The sequence below is a fragment of the Chiloscyllium plagiosum genome, unplaced genomic scaffold (genome assembly GCF_037043375.1).
Source record: "Chiloscyllium plagiosum isolate Xiang-an unplaced genomic scaffold, Cpla_swu_hap1 HiC_scaffold_52, whole genome shotgun sequence".
NCBI classification, from domain to species: Eukaryota; Metazoa; Chordata; class Chondrichthyes; order Orectolobiformes; family Hemiscylliidae; genus Chiloscyllium; species Chiloscyllium plagiosum.
The window spans coordinates 5,699,575-5,724,628 of NW_028270190.1; the positions used below are offsets into that span (position 1 = coordinate 5,699,575).

General features: G+C 42.7%; 1 protein-coding gene and 1 long non-coding RNA gene across 2 annotated transcripts in view; one reads left to right on the top strand and one right to left on the bottom strand.

Annotated features, from left to right (window-relative positions):
* The window catches only part of LOC148134757 (uncharacterized), a 723,506-nt gene that overhangs the window by 391,474 nt on the left and 306,978 nt on the right, over positions 1-25,054 (top strand). The gene's annotated exons all lie outside the window — the stretch shown is intronic.
* On the bottom strand, positions 732-23,143 carry LOC148134759 (procathepsin L-like). The gene is made up of 7 exons (XM_087985321.1): positions 23,003-23,143; positions 21,831-21,953; positions 17,751-17,930; positions 12,725-12,943; positions 5,596-5,761; positions 3,536-3,638; positions 732-1,129 (listed from the first exon to the last, which is right to left on the bottom strand). Exons 1-7 carry the CDS (start codon positions 23,132-23,134, stop codon positions 1,030-1,032), a joined length of 1,023 nt encoding a protein of 340 aa, XP_087841447.1. The 5' UTR covers positions 23,135-23,143; the 3' UTR covers positions 732-1,029.

The following is a 25,054-nucleotide window of genomic DNA, read 5'->3' on the forward strand; positions in this document are numbered from 1 at the left end:
TGATTCGACGGAAGATTGCACACCACCCTGCAAAAGCATTGAAATGAGGACACTGGAGATGAGCACCTGCACCAGACGAGGAACGGACACCCCTGTTACAATTACATTCTTTTTCCATTCAATATAATTTAATTCATATTGTCTTGGCATTAACAATGCACGACTGGAACACGGATGTAACAGTATGCAAACTATTTATATCTACAACACGGGATAGAGAAACCTGGAATTATCTGTGCAGTGTGTCCATGCTGTACCATTCCTAGCAATTTATCCTGCCCATGATATCGTCAGAAATAAACTAGTATTCGTCTATTTCTCAGATCTGTGTGTGACCTCTTTTAGTCATTGACGATTCTCCACCAGTATTGCTTTGCAATACTTAAAATACTCCGTTTACCAGTTTTTCTGTTCAGTGCCAATCAATAGATGAAATTACATATTCGCATTTGTCTGAACTGAATCTCGTCGGGACACTCCCAGTCGACAGTCAGGCAAGCTTAACCTGTTTCCAGGAGGTTTTCTGGTTAGACACTGTTCAATTAAGCCTTATTGTCCTCAACAACCCCACTGCATTTATTCAGTCACTGTGCTGGTGTCAAAGAACACAGACTCATCAAATTTTCTCTGCATTTGTTTTCAACGTGGTTTGACAATAGATTTCATAGCAGACAAGACAATTAATTCTGCACAAAGACAAATACGTTCCTTTGGAACAAACAAGCTCTGAAAATGATTGCTGACAGCCTTTATTATATTGTTGGACATCAGCAGTACATGCAGATTATTGTCTTCTACAAGCTGGAGAATGTATTCACTCTATCATTTACAGTGGCTATATGTATCAATCAGACAATGCCATTGGTTTTATATGAAGCGATAGAAATGTGAAAAAATCGTTATTATTTCACTTTTTAAATTTGCAGCAGACAATTAAAGCAATGTCCTTGAATGAGTCAGCATTAACAGAAATGATCCGGTTTATTATTCAGCTGGGATTGATGAAGCTCTGTCTTATCAGTTGGCTCGTTACACGACAGGGTACCGCACAAAACTGGCAATTTCACAGTGATTCCCTCTATCCTTGGCAATTTTGATGTACCCGTCTTCACCCCAGTCTGTTCCCCAGCTGGAAAATAAGAAAATCCGTTGGTGTTGGAATCAAAACGCTAATAAACGAGACATGTTTGGAGAAGCATCTGTTTTAACTCTGGTATACAATTGGAATTATTTTAGGGACTGAATTCTGGAATTACTGAGCTAGATAATTAGATGTAAAGAATAAGTTGCATCAGGCTGGAAAGAGTCAATTGTTTTATTTTACATCAATTGCTGATCTGTACAGTCCGTATGGACTCACTACACAATTTAAAATGGCATGAGGTGAGATCCTTATCAGGGATAGGTCTGCAGCTGGAGTAGATATGAAGGGGAAAGTGAATAGGGACGAGTGAGAGCAGTATATATGGCCTCCTGGAGATTTCCTTCTTGCCGTATGGAGGAGGAGATTTTCTCAGAGTTTTTTTTTGCCATCATCGTTCTGAGAGTGCCTGCTACAGGATATAGTCTGTGCAGAGCATGAGTTGATTTGGGCACAGGTTACCCAGTGTCTCCTGAACTGCAACGATACCTCGGCCTTAAAATTTGTTCCATATCCGGTTAACCTGCCCAAATCACATTTCCAGCTTTACCAAACATTCCAGCACCCATTACACTGTAATACTCTCTACCTTATTAAACAACAATGTCTATGCTTTTATAAGCCACCCACATACTTTTTCCTCTGGGAAATCATGTAGAAATGTGTGTATGTGTCAGTGTGTGTGTGTCTGTGTCTGTGTGTGTGTGTCACTGTGTGTGTATATTCACCCGAACCATAGGACTTATTTAATCAAACATTTTGTATCCAATCTCGCCCTGAAGATGTGACTGCTTCTTCCAAGCCTGACTGCCGTGATTGTAATAACGACAGCCAGCGACGCCTCATGGAATAAATCACTGAAAGGAGTCAGACGGTAGTAGTTGGTGGAAAATATTCATTCTTGAGTTCAGTTACTAATGAAGTCCTACAAGGATCAGTTTTGGATCCACTTTTTTTAGTCGATGTTTATATAAATGAACTGAATGAGAGCACAGAAGGATGGTGGATTAATATGCGGATGACATTAAGTATATTAGAGTTGTGGATAGTTCCTAAGGATGTATGGATTGCAGAGATAAGTAGATAAGCTGAAGAGCTATGACGAAAGGTGGCGAATGTAGTTTAACGCGGAAAAGTGTGAGGTGATTCGGTTTGGAAGGAATCCAATGTAATGGGCGAATAGTCAGATTCGTGCTTGTGCAGATGAGCACAGAGATCTCGGTGTCGAGGTACATCGATGTTTGAATGTTGCCTCCCAGGTTGATAGGGTTATTGAGATGGCATATAGTGTGTTAGCTTTGATTGATAGGGGGATTCAGTTTCGGAAGTAGGAGATCATGCTTCAAGCCGGACTAAACTCTGTTGCAACCACACTCTGGGTAATGTGCACAGTTCTGGTCACCATATTACAGGAAGAATGTGCATGCTTTGGAACGGGTTCAGATGAGATTTACTGGGAAATCGCCAGGTTTGGAGGGAGATATTAAAAGGAAAAGCTGAGGGAGTTAAGGCTGTTTTCGTTAGGAAAAAGTTTGAGAGGTGAATTAATTGAGACACAAAAATTAATTAAAATATTTGATAGGTTGGATAGTGAGTGGCTTTTTTCCTTGAATGGCGATAGCTGGCAGGAGGGCTTTAAAATCAACAGTGATAGATATTGGACAAATGTCAGTGGTAGTTTCTTTCCTCAGATTGTTGTAGGAGCTTGGAACTCTGCCTGCAACAGTAGAGGTATTGCCACATTTCAGAGTATTTAAATGGTCATTGGTCAGGCATATGGACGAGAATGGAATAGTGTTTGTTACATGGGCTTCAGATTGGTTCCACAGGTCGGCACAACATCGAGTGTTAAAAGGCATGTACTGGGCTGTAAAGTTCTATGTTCTACGTTCCATAATTGGGGCTGTTAATCTGATCCCATCAGTGCTCTAGTGACAAGTGATTCGAGCTTTGTCATTGTTTCCCTGTGAACAGGTTGTACAGTTGGGTTTGGGATCTGACTTTTCCGCCCATTTCCCCAGTAAATTGTCTTTTGTTGTGTATAGCTGTTAATTTTAACCGTATGTTTGTAATTTGTACTGGTAAGTTTAAAAAATGGTTGTGATTCAGGGATAATGACACTCTGATGCCTGCCTCTGTATGAAGCAATCCTTCAGTCAAGAACCGTACACTTGTAAGTGCAGCGTTACTTGGTGATGGGATACCTGCCTCAGACGTGTTTTTAGATATCATCTCAGACAGCACAACCATTAAGCATTCACTTCCAGATAAACACAGTGTTACGTGCTCGCTGAACAGATACACAGTTTGCAGCACAGAGACAGGAAATTCATTCCATGTCACTGTCCCTTCTCCATCTATGATCAGGTGTTTATTATTTCATACAGTACGGACCTGTTTTTAATCAGCCAATAGTTCATTCCATCCTCAATTCCAAAACCAACCACCAGCACTTCATTGGTTACATATCCATTGCAATTTTCATCATAGTAAACTCCTGTAAGGAGACACATATTAAATGGTTTATCTGTGAAATATTCAATTCGTGTTAATTTAGCTTTGATTAATGAACACTGACATGTCTGTTTTTACTAACTGTCTTCAAATTGATCGTCCTCACTCCGCACCATTACATCTGTTGACTTTAATCAATGTTTCCCAATGACATTGCCTCTGCCATTCTCACTTCCTCTCGGCACATCCTTCAGAGTCATAGAGTTTTATAGCGTAGAAATGCTTCGATCCTTCGATCGAAATCGTCCATGCTGAGCACATAACCTCAACCAATCTAGTCCTATTTTCCAGCACTTGGCCAATATCCATGTAAACCATTCCTGTTCATGTACCCATCCAGATGCCTTTTCTAATGTTGTATTTGTATCACTCTCCACCACTTCCTCTGGTATTTCATTCCAGACACGTACCATGCTCTGTGTGCAAACATTGCTCCTCAGATAACTTTTAAATCTTTCCTTTCTCACCTTAAACATATGGTCTCTCGTTTTGGACTCTCCTTCTCTTTATTCGTCCCATACCCATTATTGTTTATGAACTTCCACAAGCTCACCCTTCAGTCTCTGTCTTACCAGCGAACAAGGCTGCAGCCTTCTCAGCCTCGGGCAAAAGTGAGGACTGCAGATGCTGGAGGTCAGAGTCCAGATTAGACTTATGCTGGAAATGCCAATGTCCTGTGCAGCTGGAACATGACATCCCAAATCATATACGCAATGCACTGACGAATGCTGCTTTCACTACCCTGTCTCCGTGTGACTCCAAAATCATGTAACTATGCACGCGGGCCCCGAGGTCTTTTTTTTTAAATAACACTCCCTCAGGCCCTGAAACTTACTGCATACATTTCTTTACTTTCTTTAATTGTCTCCATTCCTTTCCTGCTGGCACTGGACCACCATCCCTTTTCTTAGTTAATTTCCTTGTTCCACCCAATCACAGACTCTCAGTTTTTCAATTGAAGGTCCGACCTTGATTACAATCTTCCATTTTTAAATAATGTTTCCTGTTGTTTTTATATCGATGATTGATATAGTATCTTGCTGAGATTACTTTCGATGTAGAAATAATTTACCAGACATTTGCAGAACACACTGACCATGGTATCTGACCGTGTGAAACATCGGTTTGCTGCCATGTGTGTTAACACATTCTGTTAACTTACAAAATCCTACACCTGGAGTAATGAAGGAGCTCCACTCTGCAATCAGTATTTTCCAGTTTGTCTCCAATTGTGGGTTGTACAGTAGAAGTGCTTTGTGATTTGAAATGTTGATGAAGTCAATAGGGAATAGTCCTGCACATGGAGACGACATGTGTCATAATCAAAAGGAAGCTATGCAGGCGTCCACCTCCCTGTTCAGACCACCGTCTTTGCAAGTCATCTCGCGTTGCCACACGAGAGGACATCAAGAACAGAATAGAAACAGCTACTGAGAGAGGAGGTGGAGCAGAGAGTGAAGGACTCTCAGCAGGACGCGAAGAGATTTCAAGTCGAAGGTCTTGCCCTTCCTCTTAATCCAGATACAGTGAGTGTAGCGTCTTCAGTTTACAATTAATAAAACGCTGACTTGTGCAGACAGTCAGCAACACATCAGGACAGTTACACCTCACTATCAGTTCTCTTAGCTATAGCACAACGTTTTGAGCTATTTGCATTACTCTGAATGGTAGCAGGTCCATTTCTCATTACCATTCATGAGCTCAACTTGTAGCATGGTCTAGCTTTAACTCGATGATATCTGACAGAACTGGACGGCATGTAACAGGGGGGAGTGTAGGCAGGAACAAGGCTAAGGTTCATGGTCCATGGTGAACCTTGCATTAATATTAATACCAAAATAGTGACAGGAAATGTATCTGTAGATGTATGATTTCTAATACCTTTTCTTGAACAGTCTATAATCTGATTCAAAGACATCATCCAGTGCTCTGCGACTTACCTCCTTTATAATGTTGAAAGGATTTCAGACTTGCATTAATCACAACAGACATCGGTCCTATCTCTCTCACTGCTTGTTCCAATGCTGCCTCGCCTCCCCAAACCCATTTGCGGTCAGTGATTTTAGCAGCAATTTTATCTGGCTGAAATTTGCAGTAGCGTCCATGCTATAATTTAAATAAGATGTTCAAAATGAATACTCATTAAGATCATAACAAAACTATTTTTTCTTTGCTTGACACTTTACTACATTCTGACTTTGGCTGCCAATTTATTTTCCCAAACCTGTGCGATATTTGTTCACTATTTGTTTAGAAAAATGCACATTTTGCGCGACTTTGCACGAAACAAACCGTTTGTTCCAACTCGTCCACACCAGTCACATATCCTGACGTATTGTCGTCCCATTTTCGACCACTTGGCCCTGAACATTTCCAATCCATATACCCATCGCCGTACCTTTATAATTTTGTAATTGTACCAGCCTCCACCACTTCTTCAGGCAGGTCATTCCATACATACGTGATCCTCGTTGTGAGACAGTTACAACTCAGATCATTTTTAGGGTTTTCTTGAGTCAAACTTAATATTTATTGCTCAATGTATTCGAAACATTCTACAGTGAGACCAAGCAATGGTATTACAAATGACTTGAAATGTGAGAAAATAAAAAAAAAGTACTTTGTCTTGACAACTCAATATCCCAATCAAGCTCACCATCTAGTTAGCTCATACCGAAACTACATTAGAAAGAGTTGAGCCTCTTCACAGTTTTCAGTCGATTCATCTGAAACTTGTGATCATACAGTAGTGAATTAAATTCTTCACATGCAGATAAACGTTTCCCAAACCGTCAATAATTACACCATTAGAGTCATTGGATTACAACTAATTCGTATTAGTCTCAGTATCTATTCAAATATTTCCCCATTCATCTTCAGGCTCTGCTTTCTAGGTTTGGACTCTGATCCCATGGCTAAAACATTTTGCTCTTCACCCGCTTCATGTATGTCATGATTTTATAAACCTTGATAATGTCACCCCTCAGCATCTGTTCCTCCGCTTGGAGAAAAGCCCCAGACTATTCACTCTCTCCCGATAACTGAAACCCAATCCCAGCAACATCCTTGTCAATATTTTCTGCATCCTGTGAAAGTTAACAACATCCTCCCTTTAACAGAACAACCAAACGTGTGTACAGTTTTACAAAAGTGGCCAATGTCCTGTACAGCTGCTATATGACGTCCCAATACCTGTACCAATGTTTTGAACAATAAAGGTAACTGTGCCAAATTCCTCCTTCACCATCCTATCTGTCCTCGGCTCGACTTCCAAGGAACTATACACCTGCACCCCTCGGCCTTTCTGTAAATTCTTGCATGTTGGAAATGATGGAGTATATTGATTGTCTAAAGTATGGCCTCGATACCCGTGTTTAAACGAAAATTGGAAAATTATAAATGTGGTGACTTTGCTACTCTCTGATGGTCAATAATTTTCAATTACTTCTCACCAATGTTGCAGTTACTTCAGTTTCAGGACACAGGGCAGAACATGACGCTAACTCTGGGGTGAGATTGATACTGGGAGTGATATCGAAATGGGTGGGTGTGTGTAGCAGGAGGAAGTGCCACAAACACCGAGATTTAATTCCAAAATGGATTAAAATGTCGTTGTGGCAGACTGTGTCAGCGTTCATTCAAACTTGGCTTGGAGAAGGTGTGATGAGCTGCCTTCCAGAACATTTGCAGAATTTTTGATCGGTACTATTCTGTCAGAGAGAGAGTTCAAGGCTTTTGACCCAAAGTCGGTGATGGAATGACAATAAATTTCTGAGTAGGAATGGTGAGTGATTTGAGGGGATGTTTCAGGGAGTGGTGTTAACTGTATCTACTATGGTCCTTGGCAGAAGTGGTCTTCGGTTTGGAAGGTTCTGTCTACAGTCCATCGGTCAACTTCACAGCTGTAGCTCGTGGATTGTATATACTGCTATCACTTTGTGATGATATTGGAGGGAATAAATATTTGTGGATTTGATGCCAGACAAATGCAGTGAATGTCCTGGATGGTGTCAAATCTACTCAGTGTCAAACATAGAACACTGAACAGTGCAGCACAGTGCAGGCCCTTCGGACCCCAATGTTGTGCCAAACATTTATCTTAATCTAAGATCAACCTAAATACACACCTCTCAAATTGCTGCCGTGCATGTGCTTGACCGGCAGCCGCTTAAATCTTCTTAATGTCTCTAACTTTACGACCAAAGCTAGCAGTGCAGTCCACGCATCAAAAACTCTTTGCGGAAATAACCAACCTTTGATATCTTCCCTTTACTTTCTCCAGTGACCATAAACAAATGACCTCTCCTGACAGCCGTTTTCCTGGGTAAACGTCTCTGGTTACTTTCCACTTCTTTATCCAACCCAATTATAAAAAAACAACAATCCTTAATCAAAAATCTTTATCCAAACAATCCAAAATCCTATATCTGCGAACATTTTTCAGTACCTTGCTGACCACAGACGTAAACCTACCTAGACAATAATTTCCAGGTTTTTTCCCTATTTATTTCCCTGAAGAGTTGGACATTATATGCCTCCCTCCAAATATGAAGAACTACCATGGAGAGGTTGGATTCAAAGATCATTGCCAGACGTGCAGCAATCTCATTCCTCACTTCTCGTAGGAAATGTGGATATATCTGATCCGATCCTCGAGATTGAGTCATACTCATGCTTTCCAGAATTTCCACCATATCCACATTCTTAATATGAATCTGCTCAAGCCTATTAAGCTCTTCCCCAGTATTATCTCTAACATCAAGCTCCCTCTCTCTCATGAATACAATAGCAAAAAACTCATTTTGCTCCTTCTCTATCTCGCCACGCTCAGTGCTTAAGTTTATCCACTGGCTTGGATCCAGCTTACGCTCTCTCAGATCATTCTCTTATTCCTAATGTACGCGAGCAAAACATTTGGATTTTTCCAAATCCTATCGCCAATGCTTTTTCATGCCCCCAACCAGCTTTCCTCAATCCATTTTTGAGTTCTTTCCTTTCGACCCTGGAATCTTCAAAATTTGCGCCAGATCCCGCTCTTCTGCTCTTGTCATCCAGGGCTCCTTTCCTTTACAATTCCACACCGGTCTCATTGAGACAAAGTTATTCAACACAGCAAAAAGATGCTCCACATTTCTGTTGTGCATTTCCGTAAAGCAATTATTCTTAATTTACACTCCACAGGTCCTGTCTAAGAGCAGTAAAACATCCCGTCCCCAGAAAAAATTCCCCCCCATCCAGTCAGTTCCTATTCCTCCCCATGGCGACCGCAAATTTGAGGCATTTATGCTCTCTGTCACCAAAATGCTCGCCACCGAGATATCTGACACCTGGCCTCGCGAATTGCCTCGCACCAAATCCAATATGGCCTCCCCCAGTCGGCATATCTACTTATTGCGTCAGGAATACTTCCTGGAAACACCTAACAAAATCATCTCCATCCAGATAATCTGCACCACGGATGTTCCAATTAATATTGGGGAATTTCAAATCACCCTTATCAGCAATTCTGTTATATCTGCTCGTTTCCAAGATCTACTGCCCAATCTGTCCAATGTCTATAGCAGACAACCAATAAAATAACTGTTTCTTTCTTTGTTGTCGGAGCTGCAGTCATCCAGGGAAGTGCAAGTATTTCACCATATCCTTGGCTTTTGTTTAGTTGATGGAAAGGCTTCAGAGATGTTGATAGTGTGCGATTCAGTAATGGTTAAATTCTCTCCCATGTTGGATTATCTCATTGTCTGGCACTTGTCTGGTGAGAATGTTATTTGTCATTTATCTTCGCAAGTGGAGATATTGTCCACTCTTTGCCGCATTGGACACATATTTCATCAAAATGTGATGAATTCAAATGGTGCTGACAATCGTGTAGATATTCCCTCTGCGTACCTTTTGGATAGAAGGCCAGTGACGAAGCAGCTGAAGATGGCTGTACCAAGAAGGCTACACTGAGGAACTCCAATCGACATGTCCTGAGCAGAAACACATCAAATAACTGCAAACACCTTCCAGTGTGTTCGATTTAGTTACAACTAAAGGAACCTTTTCTTCCAATTCCCATTCACTCCAGATTTTCTTGGGCTCCTTGATGGAAAGGGTGTCATTCTCACTTTAACACTTGAGATCATGTCGTTTCCCCAACTGTGGAGTGTAAATTAGGGACTAAAGGTTTAATGAATCACAAGCCGAGTATTCGTGCTGGACTCCAAACTGAGGCTGCCAAATTGGCAATTTATAATACTGAGCAGTTCTGATCCCAATGCAAAAATATTTCATTCAGGGGTGAGTGAGGTGCTCAACATGAGAGGACAACGATATGCAAATGTGTTCAGCATTGTTTGTAGATTTAGGGGTCGGGAAATATCAAGTACCAGTTGAGGAAGGGTACACCTGCTGATATGTGTCCTTACTGCACCACACCCCACCCCAGCCAAACACTCCCCGACACAAAGCTGTGTTGTGATCGTCACCTCCCCTCCTCTCACTCAATCACTTACTGTTGGTCTGTTACCCAAGATCAATACCAGCCCTCAGGTAGTTGTTGTACTGAATGTTACTGCCTTCCTGTTGTGCAGGGCCACTGGCATCTGGCTGGTAATGACCATTCCTTGGGGCTGTCATTTGTGCAAAGCCCTTCTCTTGTCCAGCTCAGTGCCCGAGTGACAATACGTACATTGGGTCTTCATCAAAAGAGGAGACTCTGTTAATGTTGACTCGCCAGCCAGTGAGTGAGAGGCCATCAGCTCCATAAAACATAGCCAGAGAATAGGTTTAGTTTAGAGTGATGCCCAGTCACCAGATCATGTACGCCTGTCACATGAAGAGAGTATTTCTTTCATTCAGTTGTTTATTTGGCCAATGAAACGCTGGATTTTGGAGAGCAGAGTGGATGGGCAGACAATGAACTTAAAGTCTGCGTGGCCTTAGATTACCACAGGAACAAGTAAACAATGTTGACACAAACCCAAAACAAAAGCAACAGCTGTCCTGGATAATAACGCACAAGTAATCTACAATAAGTCCAGACATGAGAGTGTGGAAGAGCTGGAGTAAGGATTTGAAGAATGAACTGAAGAACAAGCTGAAACTGTGTGGCACTGAGACAAAGAGCTGGGATTTGCAAGCAAGAGGCTGATCCCAATCAAATTCAATACTCGGGGCAATTGTGACGTGTAGAAAGACAACAACAGCTTCTGGAGGAACAACATCAACCGTAAAGCAAATTACGCAAAAAAGTCTCCTGAGTATAGATTCAAGCCAAGTTTCTCAATTACACACAATATGCCAAATGTCAACCCAGCAAGTTGCACGGTAAATGACATTCCTAAAGAGTATACACCCCTCTTAACAAAGGACCATATTTACACACAGACCTACCAACGACATGAGCACATAATTCGAAGATTTCTCATCAAACGTTTATAACTTCTTATAGCTCACACTCCAAACGTAAATTGTTCCTTTTCATGTAAAATTGCAGCTTATATTAGAGTGACTGACCAGCCCGATGGGGCATATGGGAGAAGCAGACAGACTAAAATAATTACCTTTATTCCTGACTCTTCAGATCTGTCCTTCGCTGTGTTTGTATGTTAACTGTTATAGTGGACGGTGCACGTACCCGTCTGAAGGACAGAACATGCTCAATGTTCGGTTGATTCAGCTGAACGTCACATCCACATGCTAACTCGCAGTATCAGAGAATCCCCAGAGTGTAGAAAGTGTCCATTCGGCCCTACCTTATCCCTGTAATTCTGCGTCTCCCATGGCTTGCACACCTAACCTATAATTCCCTGCGCACTATGGTTAGCTTAACATAGACAATCCCCTAACCACCACATCTTTGAACTCTGGGAATGGTGAACATTAATTCACAGAAATGGAAGTACTCTTAACTCCTCAGACCGATTGTCTGAGGGTACGAGGTGTTGTGTCAAGATGTCGGAGAGCATTCCAAGATAAGATTGAGATGACTGGGAGTGCTGAAAGATTATATAGTCCTTGCTAAGTGCTCCATCATGGACATGCTGGTCAGGCATGTGTCCCGTTCTCTCTCACCGTCGGAATGAATGTCGCCCAATCTTTGGCAGCATCTTGACTCCGCTGATGCCTTGGTCACAAAGAGGTCTTGATGGACCTCAGCAAAGTAGATGCCACTGATGCTGCTGGGCATGACATTGGTCCAAACTCGATTCTGTTGTTACCACGAGGCTGCTTTAGATATCGCTGACTAATGCAGTCACTGCAGTTGCTGCCGGATCTTGTACTGGGCCTAACCTCCATTGCTGTCTCCATGAATCTGTGATGGCGACGTGCACTGACAGGAACCCAAACTCACCTTCTCCCAATCTCCATGAATCTGTGCTTGATACAGATCATGACAGGAACCCGAAAAAACCTTTCCCCTCTCTCCATGAATCTGCGCTGGAGAGCGATACTGACAGAACCCAAACCAGTCTTCACTCTGCCTCAATTAATCTATGATGGATGCAGTAATGACAGGAAACCAAACTCACCTTTTCTGCCTCCATGAATCAGAGCTGGATACATATACTGATAGGAAACAAAACTCACCTCCGCTTTGCCTCCATGAACCTCTGCTGGATACAGACACTGACAGAAAACTGACCCACTTGCACCCTACTTCCATGAATCTGTGCTGGATGCTCATGCTGCCAACATCCCAGACTTACCTCCACAACTAATTTTGTGAATCTATGATAGATACAGATATTGTCATGAACAAAAACAGAGCTCATCTGCTGCCTGCACGAAACTGTACTGGATATGGACACTGCCAGGGACCGAGACTCATCACCGCCTGAGCAGCCATGAATTCGCGTCAGGACAGGAGCCATCAGGAACCTAAACTCTCTCGGCTATCTCCGTTGTGAGTCCATGCTGCTCGACACACACACAGGTTTCGCTGCTCTTCACCAAGAGGTAATTAAGTTAAAAACCCAAGAAAACTTGCAAGCGAACGCAGACAGGAGAGAAGAAATAAAATAAAACGAAATGAGAATTAATCCCGACTCCACCACAACCTTACTAGAAGTCTTGGGGATTTACCTTTCCTATGTAAGGGTAAGTTTCAGCAGAGTTGATGCCTTGAAGTTGAATCACTAGTTCAAAGGCGATCAATGCGTTTGAACCAGAGCATTTAGGAGGTCCGTCTCTACAATCAATCAGATTCTGTTCACTGAGAGAAACCAGTTTTCCATGCCTTTTTGCCCACTGTCCTTCTATGGCACCAGTTGCACTGAAAGCCCAGGAAGAAGGACATTGACCCTAGTGTTGACAGAAATATAACCACATTAAATCATATTGATCTAAAAACGATATCGAGTTTGCATCGACATTCATATGGAACACAGTCTCACACTAATGCTCTTAGTCTAAATGGTTGTTCAAGTTTCTCAGAATTACACAGAATCTGTGAATATCGGTGTGCCGAGGTTCGGATTTGATTTGATTTATGTATTGTCACGTGTCGCGAACAACAGTGAAACCCTTTGTTTATGAGCAATATAGGCACGAGGATGCGAAGATGAAGTATGCGAGGATGAACAGATCAAAAAAGACTTGGAAAATGGTACATTGCAGAGAGTGGGCACAAGGCAAATTCAATGTCAGCAAGATCAGTATGATTTCAACAAGAGAGTCTCATAACCGTCTAATAACAGCTGGGGAAAAGCTGTTCCTGCACCTGCTGGTGGATGTGTTCAAGCTTCAGTGTCTTCTACCTGACGGAATGCATGTAAGGAGTACATTACCGGCGTGAGTTAGGTCCTTGGTGATGTTGCCTGCCATTTCGTGGCAGCGAGATGTGTAAGTGGAGTTCATTGATAGAGTATTCGATTCCATAATGGCCTGGGCTGCGCACACAACCTTTAGTAGTTTGTTATGATCCTGAGCTTCGCAGTTGCCATACATGGCCTTCTGGACCCAGACAGTATGCGCTCAAAGGTGCAACTGTCGAAGATAGTGAGAGTCCTTATGCACATGCTAAAATTCCTGAGCTCTCGGAGGAAGAAGGGGCGTTGTTGTATATTTTCCAACGGCACAAACACATGGTATTTCCCGGAAAGATTGTCCATTATGGTCAGTCTTGGAAATTTGATATTTTCCAATCTCTCAACCTCATTCCCATTGATGTAGATTGAAGAGTGTTGTTCTCCTTTCCTTCTGAAGTCAATTATGTGTTATTTAATTTTACCAAAATTGAGAGAGAGAGAGAGACGCTATTCTCATTGCACCACGTCAATGATCTCTCTGTCTCCCTTCTGTCTTTTCATTCATCGTTGTCAAATTTCCCTCCTCTTACAGTGCTGTCGTCAGTGAATGTATTATGGTGTTCGTTCGGGATTCGTGGGTGTAAAGGGAGTACAGTAACTGGTTGAGCACTCATTATTTGGGCACGCAAGTGGTGAAGGTTATTCGGGAGAAGGTGCAGTTGCCTATCTTCAATGACTGGTATCTGTGGGTCAGACAGCTGCGGATCCAGTTGAAGAGGATAAGATCATGACCAATGTCACAGGGTTTTGAGTTCAATGTGGAGAGGATAAGAGTGTTGAAGGCAGAGGGGTAGTCAATGAGCAGGAGTCTGACAAAAGTGTCCTTGTCCAGATGTTCAAGGGGTGCAGGGCGAGAGATATTTCATCCACTGTGGACCTGTTACTTTAAAAGGCAAATGTTAAGTGATATAGGCAGGCTGGGAGAATGGAGTTGATGTGGACCCTCACCAGCTTCTCGAAGCACTTCATGATTATTGTGCTCAGGCCACTGGTCGGTCGTCATTAAGGAACAATGCATGAGTTTTGTTTCCTCACTTACGAAGATGATGGTGGTCTTCTTGAAGCAGGTTGGGACTTCAGCTTGTAGAAGAGAGAGTTTGAAGATGTCGGAGAATTTCCCGCTAGCTGGTCCACACTGGAGCTGAGTTCCTGGCGGGGACAGTGTTAAGGCCAAGCAGCGTCCTTAGGGTTATTCCCAGGAGGACTGATCTGAGTTCTACAGCAGTGACTAACAACTTGGAGCATTGACATGTAAGAGGATTATTTGATGATGTAAAGTATCCTTACGAGCAAAACTTGTCCCATTATTCAATTTCCCCTCTTGACAAATTCACAAAATGCATTGGCTATCGAGGGAACATGGCATGGCTCTCAGAGAGGGACAGGATGAACGCTGTTTCCGATTGGTTACAAACGACCATGGTGTTCGATCAGACCAAATAGCATCTCAGGGCAAGATTCACAGGCTCCTGTTGTATGGGCCTTGCCCATGAACTTTGGCATCTGGCATTTGTTTGTCCACAGTCCAGGGATCGACCATAGTCTGGTGCGGGGGCGGGGGGGGGGCGGGGGTGGGGGGGGGGGGGGGGGAGGCGGGGTGCGGGGGGGAGTTGTCTTTGCGTATGCAATCCAGAGACTTGGTTTCAACTACAAAGTGACCAGTTACCAGTTCGGGGATTGGGAACTGTTGTCACAGGAAGAAGAGTTTGAAATTCTTCACCTCTGAGGGCTGTGCATTGAGAAGTCTGGGAGATTGCAGTTGTGAGCGAGGATGGGTGATAACACGAGATGCAATGGTGAATAAAATGAATCTTGGATGGGAAGGGATTCCATAAAGTTGTTGGATGAGGTGTGACGGTGTTAGCAGCACAGCCTTACCTCTGCAAACCTTGTTCCTCTACCTTCAACATGCGACACCAGGCTCTCAGTACACACATTGATCCGATGTAACCATGTCATTCGGCATCATGGTGCTGCAGTTATATTAAGCCTTCTCTCCACCGAGAGAGAAACAGCCAAGTGGAAGGTCAAGCTAATACCACTTATCGAAAAGGATCAAATAACGTACGAGGTTTGTCACGCTTGCCACGAAACCTCCCTTTCCTTCATTGTTTCAGATTTAATGAATACAGGTTACTGTGTTGGGCAGGAAGGATCGTACTCCTTGTTGCTGCCTGTTAGCCCTGCAGTGGTTTGTTCAGTTAGCCTCGCAGCATTTCTGTCTGGCGGGGGTGAGGGAGCTCTGGCAATGCTGAGAAGAACTGGGCAGCAGTTTCCAGGTGGAGACTCAGCCACTTCTATGACATCTTGAGTCTGGGTCTTCGGAGTGACCTGTGTGTGCTTCCTCCTCCAGCAGGGCACTGTCCCTATTACTTCTGATTAGAAAGTGGCACCTCGACTACAGGTCTGTGGAGCAGTGGGCGATTGGGTACAGCTTTGTGGCCATAGCCAGCAGACGCTAAGGGTGCTGGGTCTGCTTCTCCATGGCAACTGCCAAACTGTCCTTGGAGGTTAGATGATTCATTGATTGGGATATCTGGGTCCCCACAGTGTATCTGCATCCCTGTCGTCTTTCAAGTGTACATCTCTGTCTGCTGCATCTGCTGTTCCCTGGTAAATGTCGATGTTTGCCGACACCACGGTCTCTTCTGCCCGTACCGGGTCGCTGGCAGCCCTCCGAGTGCTGTGGGAAATGACACAGTGAAGGGCTTACCAAACTGTGCTCCCACACCCTCAACAGCTCACATTCCCAGGGAGCTGAGGGTGTGTGCTGGACGCAGCCTTACTGATATTTCCTCTGAGGCCGCAATACTTTCATGCTCAGAGAACGAGGAGATGTCTTCTTTCCCTGCGGAGCGAGAGTAGATGCTGACGGAACCGACAGAACACGAGAGACAGAGGTTTCAGGGACCAATGCAAAGAGACACTGAAGAATTAATGAGACTGACAGAGCGCTAACAAAGGAGTGATGAGTGGTATTTACTCGCTCAGTGGAATGTGAGTGTATCATGTTTTCTTGTGAGAAACAGGAATCACTCCTCACAGGTTGAGGAATCTGGTGTCAGACACCTCTCCACCAATCGAAGAGCTTTCTGGCCTCCAGTGTTCTCTCATCTCCTGGATTTCCAGAAAGGGAAGGATTGAGTGAGAGATTTAAGTTTTGCAAGGCTGTTGGTGTTGGTACATGCGGGAGGTATTCCGAGGTAGTGAAGTGGCAAAGCCGATGTGATGTTGGTTTTGAAGATGAGGAAGACGTCAGTGACAGCATGAATCTGGGTAGGAGGGGGTGCTGGGGCTGGGATAGAGTGTGTCGGAGGGGGAAGGTGAGTGGTCACAGCGATTCTGACACATAGCATTTTTATGGCAATGTTGGTTGTTTTTCTGTACCATTCTCTGGCATGTTCGAAAGCATTCCTATCTGAGCAGGGCAAGGTTACCATGCTCGTGCTCATGTGGGTTCACAGCAGCTTTTTCATCATGGCCCAGCTCCCAGGATATAGGGCGCTAATCAGGAATCTATTGAATTGTTCCGGGAAGAATGTGTGGGAAGATTAGACTCGGAGCGGATATGCGGGATGTTATAGCTGCATTGACATAGCTAATGAGATGGCTATGATAACGGTAGTGAGAAATCTCACTGAGCCTCGTGGCGGTATCCCTCCCAAACATTCAATGCAACTGACATTTAGTGAATTACAGTATAATCCGATCTTTTACAACTCCCATTTGTACACAATACTTCATATACTTACCAGCAGGCTCTGCTCTCCTGTCGATCAGCCTTGTCCAGTTTGAAAGAATGATTGAGAGAGGTACAAGGCCCAACAGAAGTGAATGTGGTTTTAAAAGTTGCGCTATCGAGCATATGATCGAATATTCTTTGAATAACACTGGACATGGTATCACAAGGAAGCTTGGCACTGCAGCCTGCAACATTACCATTGTTGAGTTGTGCCAATTTACATCTGAGCTTATATTTCTTACATCGGAATTGTACCTGTAGACTTCAATTTTACAATTTAATCTAACCATTGAATTTGATTTTGAAGTAAAAATTCTCTAGATATTATGAGTAAAAGCACGAACATTACAATTGATACATATACCATGCTCCTTTGCCTGACCATACCAATACCAGGAAACAAATGCAACAAGAAAGCAGGAGAAGCAATTTAGATTAAAAATGATCTACTGAAACGTAGCCTTTCCTAACAATTCCTACAAGCTGATCATAACGTCCAATCCTGTTGAGAAGTTAATGTCTGCACTGAATAAACTTGAGAGCTTTTTCTGATTTTTACCTGGTTTTTCACTGGAGTAACTAATCCTTCTCTCCGCCAGTCAACAGTTGCAGTTCTCAATTCAATGTGACTTTCTTCAGATTCACTACTTTCATCTCTTTTATCAGTTTCAATTTCAGTCATGTTGACAGCTTCGATTCGGAGAGGTCCATTCATGAGCTTATTAAACTCTTCATTGGTCTGAAAATTCAAACACATTGGTGAAATGATTCAATTTTAGTGGTGATTATGTCGGAGAAGTGTCAAAAACGTAAGAGAGCTACATTCTACATATTCGCTGACTTTAGCATGAAGTGCGGGGAAAGCAATGAGGGCACTCGCTACTCGTGTTTAATCTTTGACTGAATAAATGAGTAGCAGGCAAATAAGTGGCCATCCATTTCGTCCCAATCCAATATAAAGCTGTGTGAAAATCCTCGAGCAGCTCAAATATCTCTGCTCGATCGTTCAATTACCAAAATGGCAGGGGCTTTATAATGTGTTTCATTTTGCAAGAATCAGTCTTCTCTGGTCATTAAAACCTGACAGGTCAATTTCATCATGGAATGATAGGTTAAGTCACTTCAGATTGGTGGGATTTATTGGTGTTTGAGATGAACCTTCCCAATCAGGAGGATTTCAAATTTCATCACCGGCCTGACCTGATTTCCGGATAAGACGTTGGTCTTGAGTTGGCCTCATGCCCCTTGGACCATTAGATTTAGATGCGAAACTCAGATTGTTCATTTTCATGAAGATACTGGATTGGAATGGTGAGAAAAGGACCAGATGTGATGCTATCCATCATCACATAACTTATCATCCGGAACTGTGGCTGTCTGCATATCAAACTGAGATTGCAGACTGGTATTGAATCATCTGGTGTCTCTTTTTGATGGGGAGGGAGGGGCACATGTCGGTTTGAAAGGGGATTGAATATGTCCCATCCTCTGAGTAATAACCTGGGCCCTAGGTACATGCAAAAGTCCGAGTTGTGGCTGCCTTTTTGCAGGCGATATGGAGCACGCCTTGTTCCAGTCCTACTCTGACCCCTGTCAAAGTTCTGTCTCTCATCCATTGATTGTTGCTTCCTACTCTCACCCAGAATTAGAAATAGTAATCAATTTTACTTCGAATTTCAACCCTTGTCCCAACTTCACCTGGAATCTCTGAAAATCTTCCTTTCCTTTCTTGATTTTAATGTTTCCATTTAAGGGCTAGACCATCTACTGTCTCCCACAGTTACGTTGAACTACGTCTCCTCACACCCTGCTATCTGCAAAGATTCCATTCCATTTTCCAGGCTATCCACCTGTACTGCATGTTCATTGGTGTCACCACCCACCGGGGTGTTTATCCTTAGCTAAGGACTCCTCTCAATGTCGTTGACAGGCATTTTAGCTGTCTTACTCAGTTTGCGCAATTGTTTCCTCACCCATAAGAACATAGGAAGTAGCAACATGAGTAGACTGGTGGCCCCCTCCACCTTGCTCCATTATGATTGACTGAAAATTGCCCATGTTCCAGTTCCTTCATTTTCATTGCAACACTTGATTCCCCTACCGCTTAAGAATCTCTCTCAGATTAGGCATACAGAGAGGCCTAGTGTCATAGAGATGTACAGTATGGAAACAGACCCTTCGGTCCAACCTGTCCATGCTGACCAGATATCCCAACCCAAACTCGTCACACCTGCCAGCACCCAACCCGTATCACTCCAAACCCTTCCTTTTCATATACACATTGCAAATGCCCTTCAAATGTTGCAAATGTGCCAGCCTCCACCATATGGTCTGGAAGCTTGATCCATCCATGTACCACCCACTTTGTGAAAACGTTGCCCCTTAGGTCTCTTTTTTGTCATTTCCCTCTCACCCTTTACCTATGCCCTCTAGTTCTGGATTCCCGATCCCAGGGAAAAGAAATACTTTGTCTAATTATCCTATGCATGCACCTCATAATTTTGTAAACCTGCATAAGGTCACTCCTTACCCTCTTACGCTGCAGAGAACACAACCTCAACTTGTTCAGCCTCTTCCTATTGCTCAATTCCTCAGTACTGCCAAAATACTTATAAATCTTTTCTGAACCCTTTCAAGTTTCACAACATCTTTCCGAGTGGATTGAGACCAGACTTGAACGCAATATGCCAACAGTGGCCTAACCAATGTCCTCTACAACAGCAACATGACATCCCAACACCTGTATTCAATAACATGACAAATACAGGGGAGCATAAAAAACGCTTTCTTCACTATCCTATCTTCCTGCAAAGACATTCAGGCCTCAGGGAGAAGGCATTCCTCCACACCGCGATTCAAAACGCTGTTATTGTGATTTGATGATGTCAATTCCGAGCCTCTCTTATTCGCGTCATCATCATCGATGCACTCACCCTGTCAAACCCAGTGAGAACATATAAATTTCAAAGGGATCACCTGTCATTCTTATAAACCCCATTCAGTAAAGTCCCAACCTGATTAGTCTTTACTCGCTAGACAATCTTTGGTGCAGTTGTTCCCCTCCATCCCAGAAGAAAAATAGGATTATTTTTGTCTTCACTTTCTACCATCCCATTCTCTGTTTCTTTTTTAGCGAACAAATCCTCTACCAATGCCAATATGTTACGCAGTAAACCATAAGCTGTTATTTTGTTGAGCAACAGCTGATGTGGCACTGCAGGACATGTATTTTAAAATTCCAAGTGCACACAATATATCGGCTTTCCTGTGGTAAAACAACGTTTTGGCTCTTTGTTCACTTATTAACATTTGTGTGCACATAGATCCAGCAAGTTATTAAAGAGGCAAAACAAATATTTGTCTTTAATGCAGAGCAAAGACAGTATCAAAGTGGGGAAGTCTTGTTGCGATTGGACAAACACAGAAGGCACTGTGATGAGCATTGATTTCACTCGTTACGGAGGAATATTTGGAAGGAAATTTGAAGCAGGTTAATCAGAACTATTCCTACGAAGAAGAGGGTTATCACAAGAGAAACATTTTGACAGACTGGGCCCACTCCACAATAAAGTTGAGGAGAATGAGTGCTGATCATACTGAAACAAATAAGACTCGAGGGGGATTGACAGGGCTAATGGTGAGAGGATGATTTTCTTGATGGGAAAGGTGAGTACAGAACCAAGGCCTGGCGTAGACATTGTCGCTATTATTTACTTATCTATGCGACTTAACTCTGTGATCTGCCTGTATTGTTCGCAAGACAAAGCTTTTCACTGTGCCTCAGTACACGTCACATTAATTTCAATTCGCTTCAATTCAATTCAGTTCAGTTCAGCTCAGTTCAGCTCAGTTAAATTCAATCCAATTCAATTCAATTAATTTATTTTCAATTCATGGAATGCTGGTGTAATGCTCATGTCATTAGTCACACTTTTTTGAGATGCCAAGAATAGGGGAAATGACCAACTGTCCTGAGGAGCAATAATACAGAGAGCAGGATCATGTACTTCAATTTGTTTAGAATGCAGGTTAGTTTAACTGCTGTGAGATAAAGTTTAGTCAGCAATAGATAGAGCGGAGCCAGAGATCCAGCAGACTCAAGAAGAATATTTTTGCCGAAGGGAGCAGCTTCCACAGTACAGAATGCAACTCCGGCTTCCAGAGGTCATAATGGACAGCATCTGTGAAGACTAAGCAACATAGAGGTGTATCCATAGTGTGACTGCCGTCCATAGAGGGATCTCAAGCCAGCCAGTGTTGTTTAATGCAATTTAGTAGTACAGAATCTGATCGTGCAAGTGAGCAGAAATTATCGAATCAGGGGATTGTTAGTCATTAGAGTTCTCTTCCGCAGAGAGAAATGGAGACTTGAGCCATTGCATATATACAAATTTGGGAGAGATGTTTTTGATTTCCAGAGGAGTTAGGGGTTATAGAAATCTGGAATGAGAAGGAAGGAATCAACAATTTGGAGTAAAGTGAGATCAGTCATTGAGTGTACAGAATGAGTGAGTCAGCTTGGAGGACCAAATGTCCAAGTGCTGCACCTGTAGCTGAATATAACTTCACAATTATATAGCTTCACAATTTCACAACGACCAGCATCAAATAGATCCCAGACGATACATCCTGTACACACCAGAGCTGCAAATTTGTTCATTCCCACTTTAGATGTGCGTTTTCCCAATGAGTGTTCGATGTTGTGTTGTTCGATGTATCTCATATTGTCCTCCCATATCATTCTCGTGTAGCTCTTCTCATCCTGAATAAAGAGATTAATATAATCAGGCTGCAGCATCTTTCATTTATACAATTATACAGAAGCATTAAAAATCCGCTTGTGAAACTTGAAATAACATTTTGCTGTCAGGGTCCATCCTCCCACCCAGATCTGAAAATTATGAATCAGGTTCCCCTCACCCCACTCAAAATAACGCACCCATAGAAGAACCTGTCGAGCTGCCAGTCTGAGAGATTCATGCTGAAAGTGAATTAAGAATAAAATAGCTGAACAAGAGGATGGTTTAAACGATCGTCATGAATGACGTTGACTTTGGATACGTTCTCTCGACTACCACGTCCCTCTCTAAAGTAAGATTAAGCCAGTGGCAGCCAGGAAATTCAATAAGCCACGTCCTTGCGAAAAATCCGAAGCCAATACATGGGCAATTACTGAGCATGTATATACCTTCTGAACATGTTGTGTGAGAGACCTGCCTTAAGCTGCCAGCACAGTAAAGTCGGTGTCAGCAAAGAGCCGCTTCATTGAATTTGCCGCTTGGGATGATCAGACGGCTTCCCCATCCCTCTGTCTCCAAGTTGCCCACTTACAATTGCCTCTTCAACACCAAGAATGGATCTTAATCTTCTAGATTCTGGATCAGTGGTGCTGGAAGAGCACAGCAATTCAGGCAGCATCCGAGGACACTCGGATTCTGCCTGAATTGCTGTGCTCTTCCAGCACCACTGATCCAGAATCTGGTTTCCAGCATCTGCAGTCATTGTTTTTACCTCTTAATCTTCTAGAGGCAGGTTTGTAGTCTTTGTAGTAAATCCATCAGGACTGCAGCGGGACCCAAGAAAGTTAATATACACCAAGTCGCTACTGATTCACTTTGTGTTTGGTCAGTTCTCTCATGAAGTTAGAAACTTGGAGAATACCAATTGAATTTCAAGATCAATATTTTCTCAATGTCACTTCACTCAACAGATACCTCTCATTGACTGCAACTACATATTCTCAATCTCTGCCAATTGTGTGCAGATCATTCCTATTCTGAGTGAGCTTAACATTACAGACTCTCCTTTTACCTTGGTGTACTGGTTCACATGTTGTGATTTCCAATTTTTCCAGTCTTCATCCAATTTCGAATCAAATGTGCCTGTTGAGGCTGCAGCCAGAATAGATACCGCCACACTGCCCAGAAAGAGCCAGAAGTTCATGATGGACAACCTAATAGGCAAAACCAATGGGCTTTAGACAGGGAGTGGGTAATTTCCAAGTTAGCTGTTTCCTTATTCTGAGAAGGAACAATGTAAATTGTACAAATAATACAAACAATAAAATTCCAACAATTCATCCAATGCTGAAAGTTTAATGTAATTCACCTTCATGAGGCATCGTCAGTGGATTGGAATCTTCCAGCACGAGATTGATCAAATTAATGACGTTTCAAATTTAAAACCAATTATTGGAAAGAACACGGTAAAATGAAATCATACTTTTCCATAAATTGCCTTCTTGCGATGAAAGTTATTTGACTCACGGTCCACAGGTTTAATCAGTCAACAGCTCATGTCGTAATGATTACATTGCATTCAACCTTACATTGAGCAATGAATCCTTAGAAGGCATGACTGTACGTTTAGCAACAGGAAATAAAGAACAGGTGGACATATTATATTGTTATCTTCTGTCACTTTAGACATTGCAAAAAAAGTCTGAAGACGACATGTAAATCGCGAGTTGAAAGGGAAGGAAGAAATGGAACAAATGCAATCAAAATGGAAAGATACAGGAAAAAAATCAAACTGAAAAATACTCGTATGTCCTCAGTAGAAAGATCTAATTAATGATAGAATTCCGAAATTGAATGTGTGCAGCATTTTTAAAATATTGATGTAAAAAGTCACTTAACAATGGGTATGACATGAAAGTTGTTTCAGAGGAGTGGTGCCAAAATGGTCACGCAAGGGACCATCCAACTGAGTATTCAAGAATCCTTCATGTTTAAGAAGTAAACGAACAAAGCAGAGGGAATTTGGCCAGCTCGTTTGATAAGCTTCAATGTGAAAAGGGAATGTTGAAACGAGAGGCAAGCATTTGTGATTTTTTTATAAAGAGGCTTGTACATGCCTGGAAAATGCTGCCAGTTGGGGTGCTAGACGTAGATGCAATGTCGAAGTTAAGAGATAGTACATGAGCACTATCCACAACTCCACCGACCACAATGTCACCCGCAAATTTACTATCATATGCTTGTCCGCCCTCATCCATATTATGTATAAAAATAACAAACGGCAGTGGCCCTAAAACAGAGCCTTGCATTACACCATTACTCCATGAATCCCAGAATACACATTTCCCGTCAACCGTCTCCCTCTGTCTTCTTTTAGCGAGCCAATCTCTGATCGACACCACAAAATCATCCTGAATCCCTTGCCTTCTTAGTTTGTGGCATAACCTACCATGGGGAACCTTATCAAAAGCCTTACTGAAATCCATGTACACCGCATAATCTCTTTTACCCTCATCCAACTTGTTGGTCACCATCTTATAGAACTCAATAACGATTGTGCGGAATGGACCTCCCCTGCGCAAAACCGTGTTGACTATCCCTAATCAACGGATTCTTCTCCAGATGATCATAAATCCTGTCGCTTACACTCTGTCCCAACACTTCACTCACAACCAAGGTAAGGTTCACCGGTCTATAATTATCAAAGTTGTCTCTACTCACCTTTTGAACAAGGCGAGAACATTTGCTATCCTTCAGTCTTCTGGCACTATTCACGTTGCCAATGTCAACATAACGAAAAAGCCAAAGTATCTGAAGTCTCCTCCTTGTTTCCCAGGAAATCTGAAGATAAATCCCATCCAGTCCAGGGGACGTATTTATTTTCAGACTTTCCAGAAATGCTACATCTCCTACGTGTGAACCTCACTCCTGCCTAGTCTCTTAACTTGCATTTCAGTATTCTCGACAGCCTTTCGCCATAGCCAAAATGTCCCCCATACCAGGCAACATGATGGTAAGCCTTTTCTGTACACTCTCTATGGTATTGACATCCTTCTGGTAGTGTGGTGAACAGAACTGTGAACAATATGCTGAGTATGGCCCGAAATAGAGTTCGGTAAAGCTG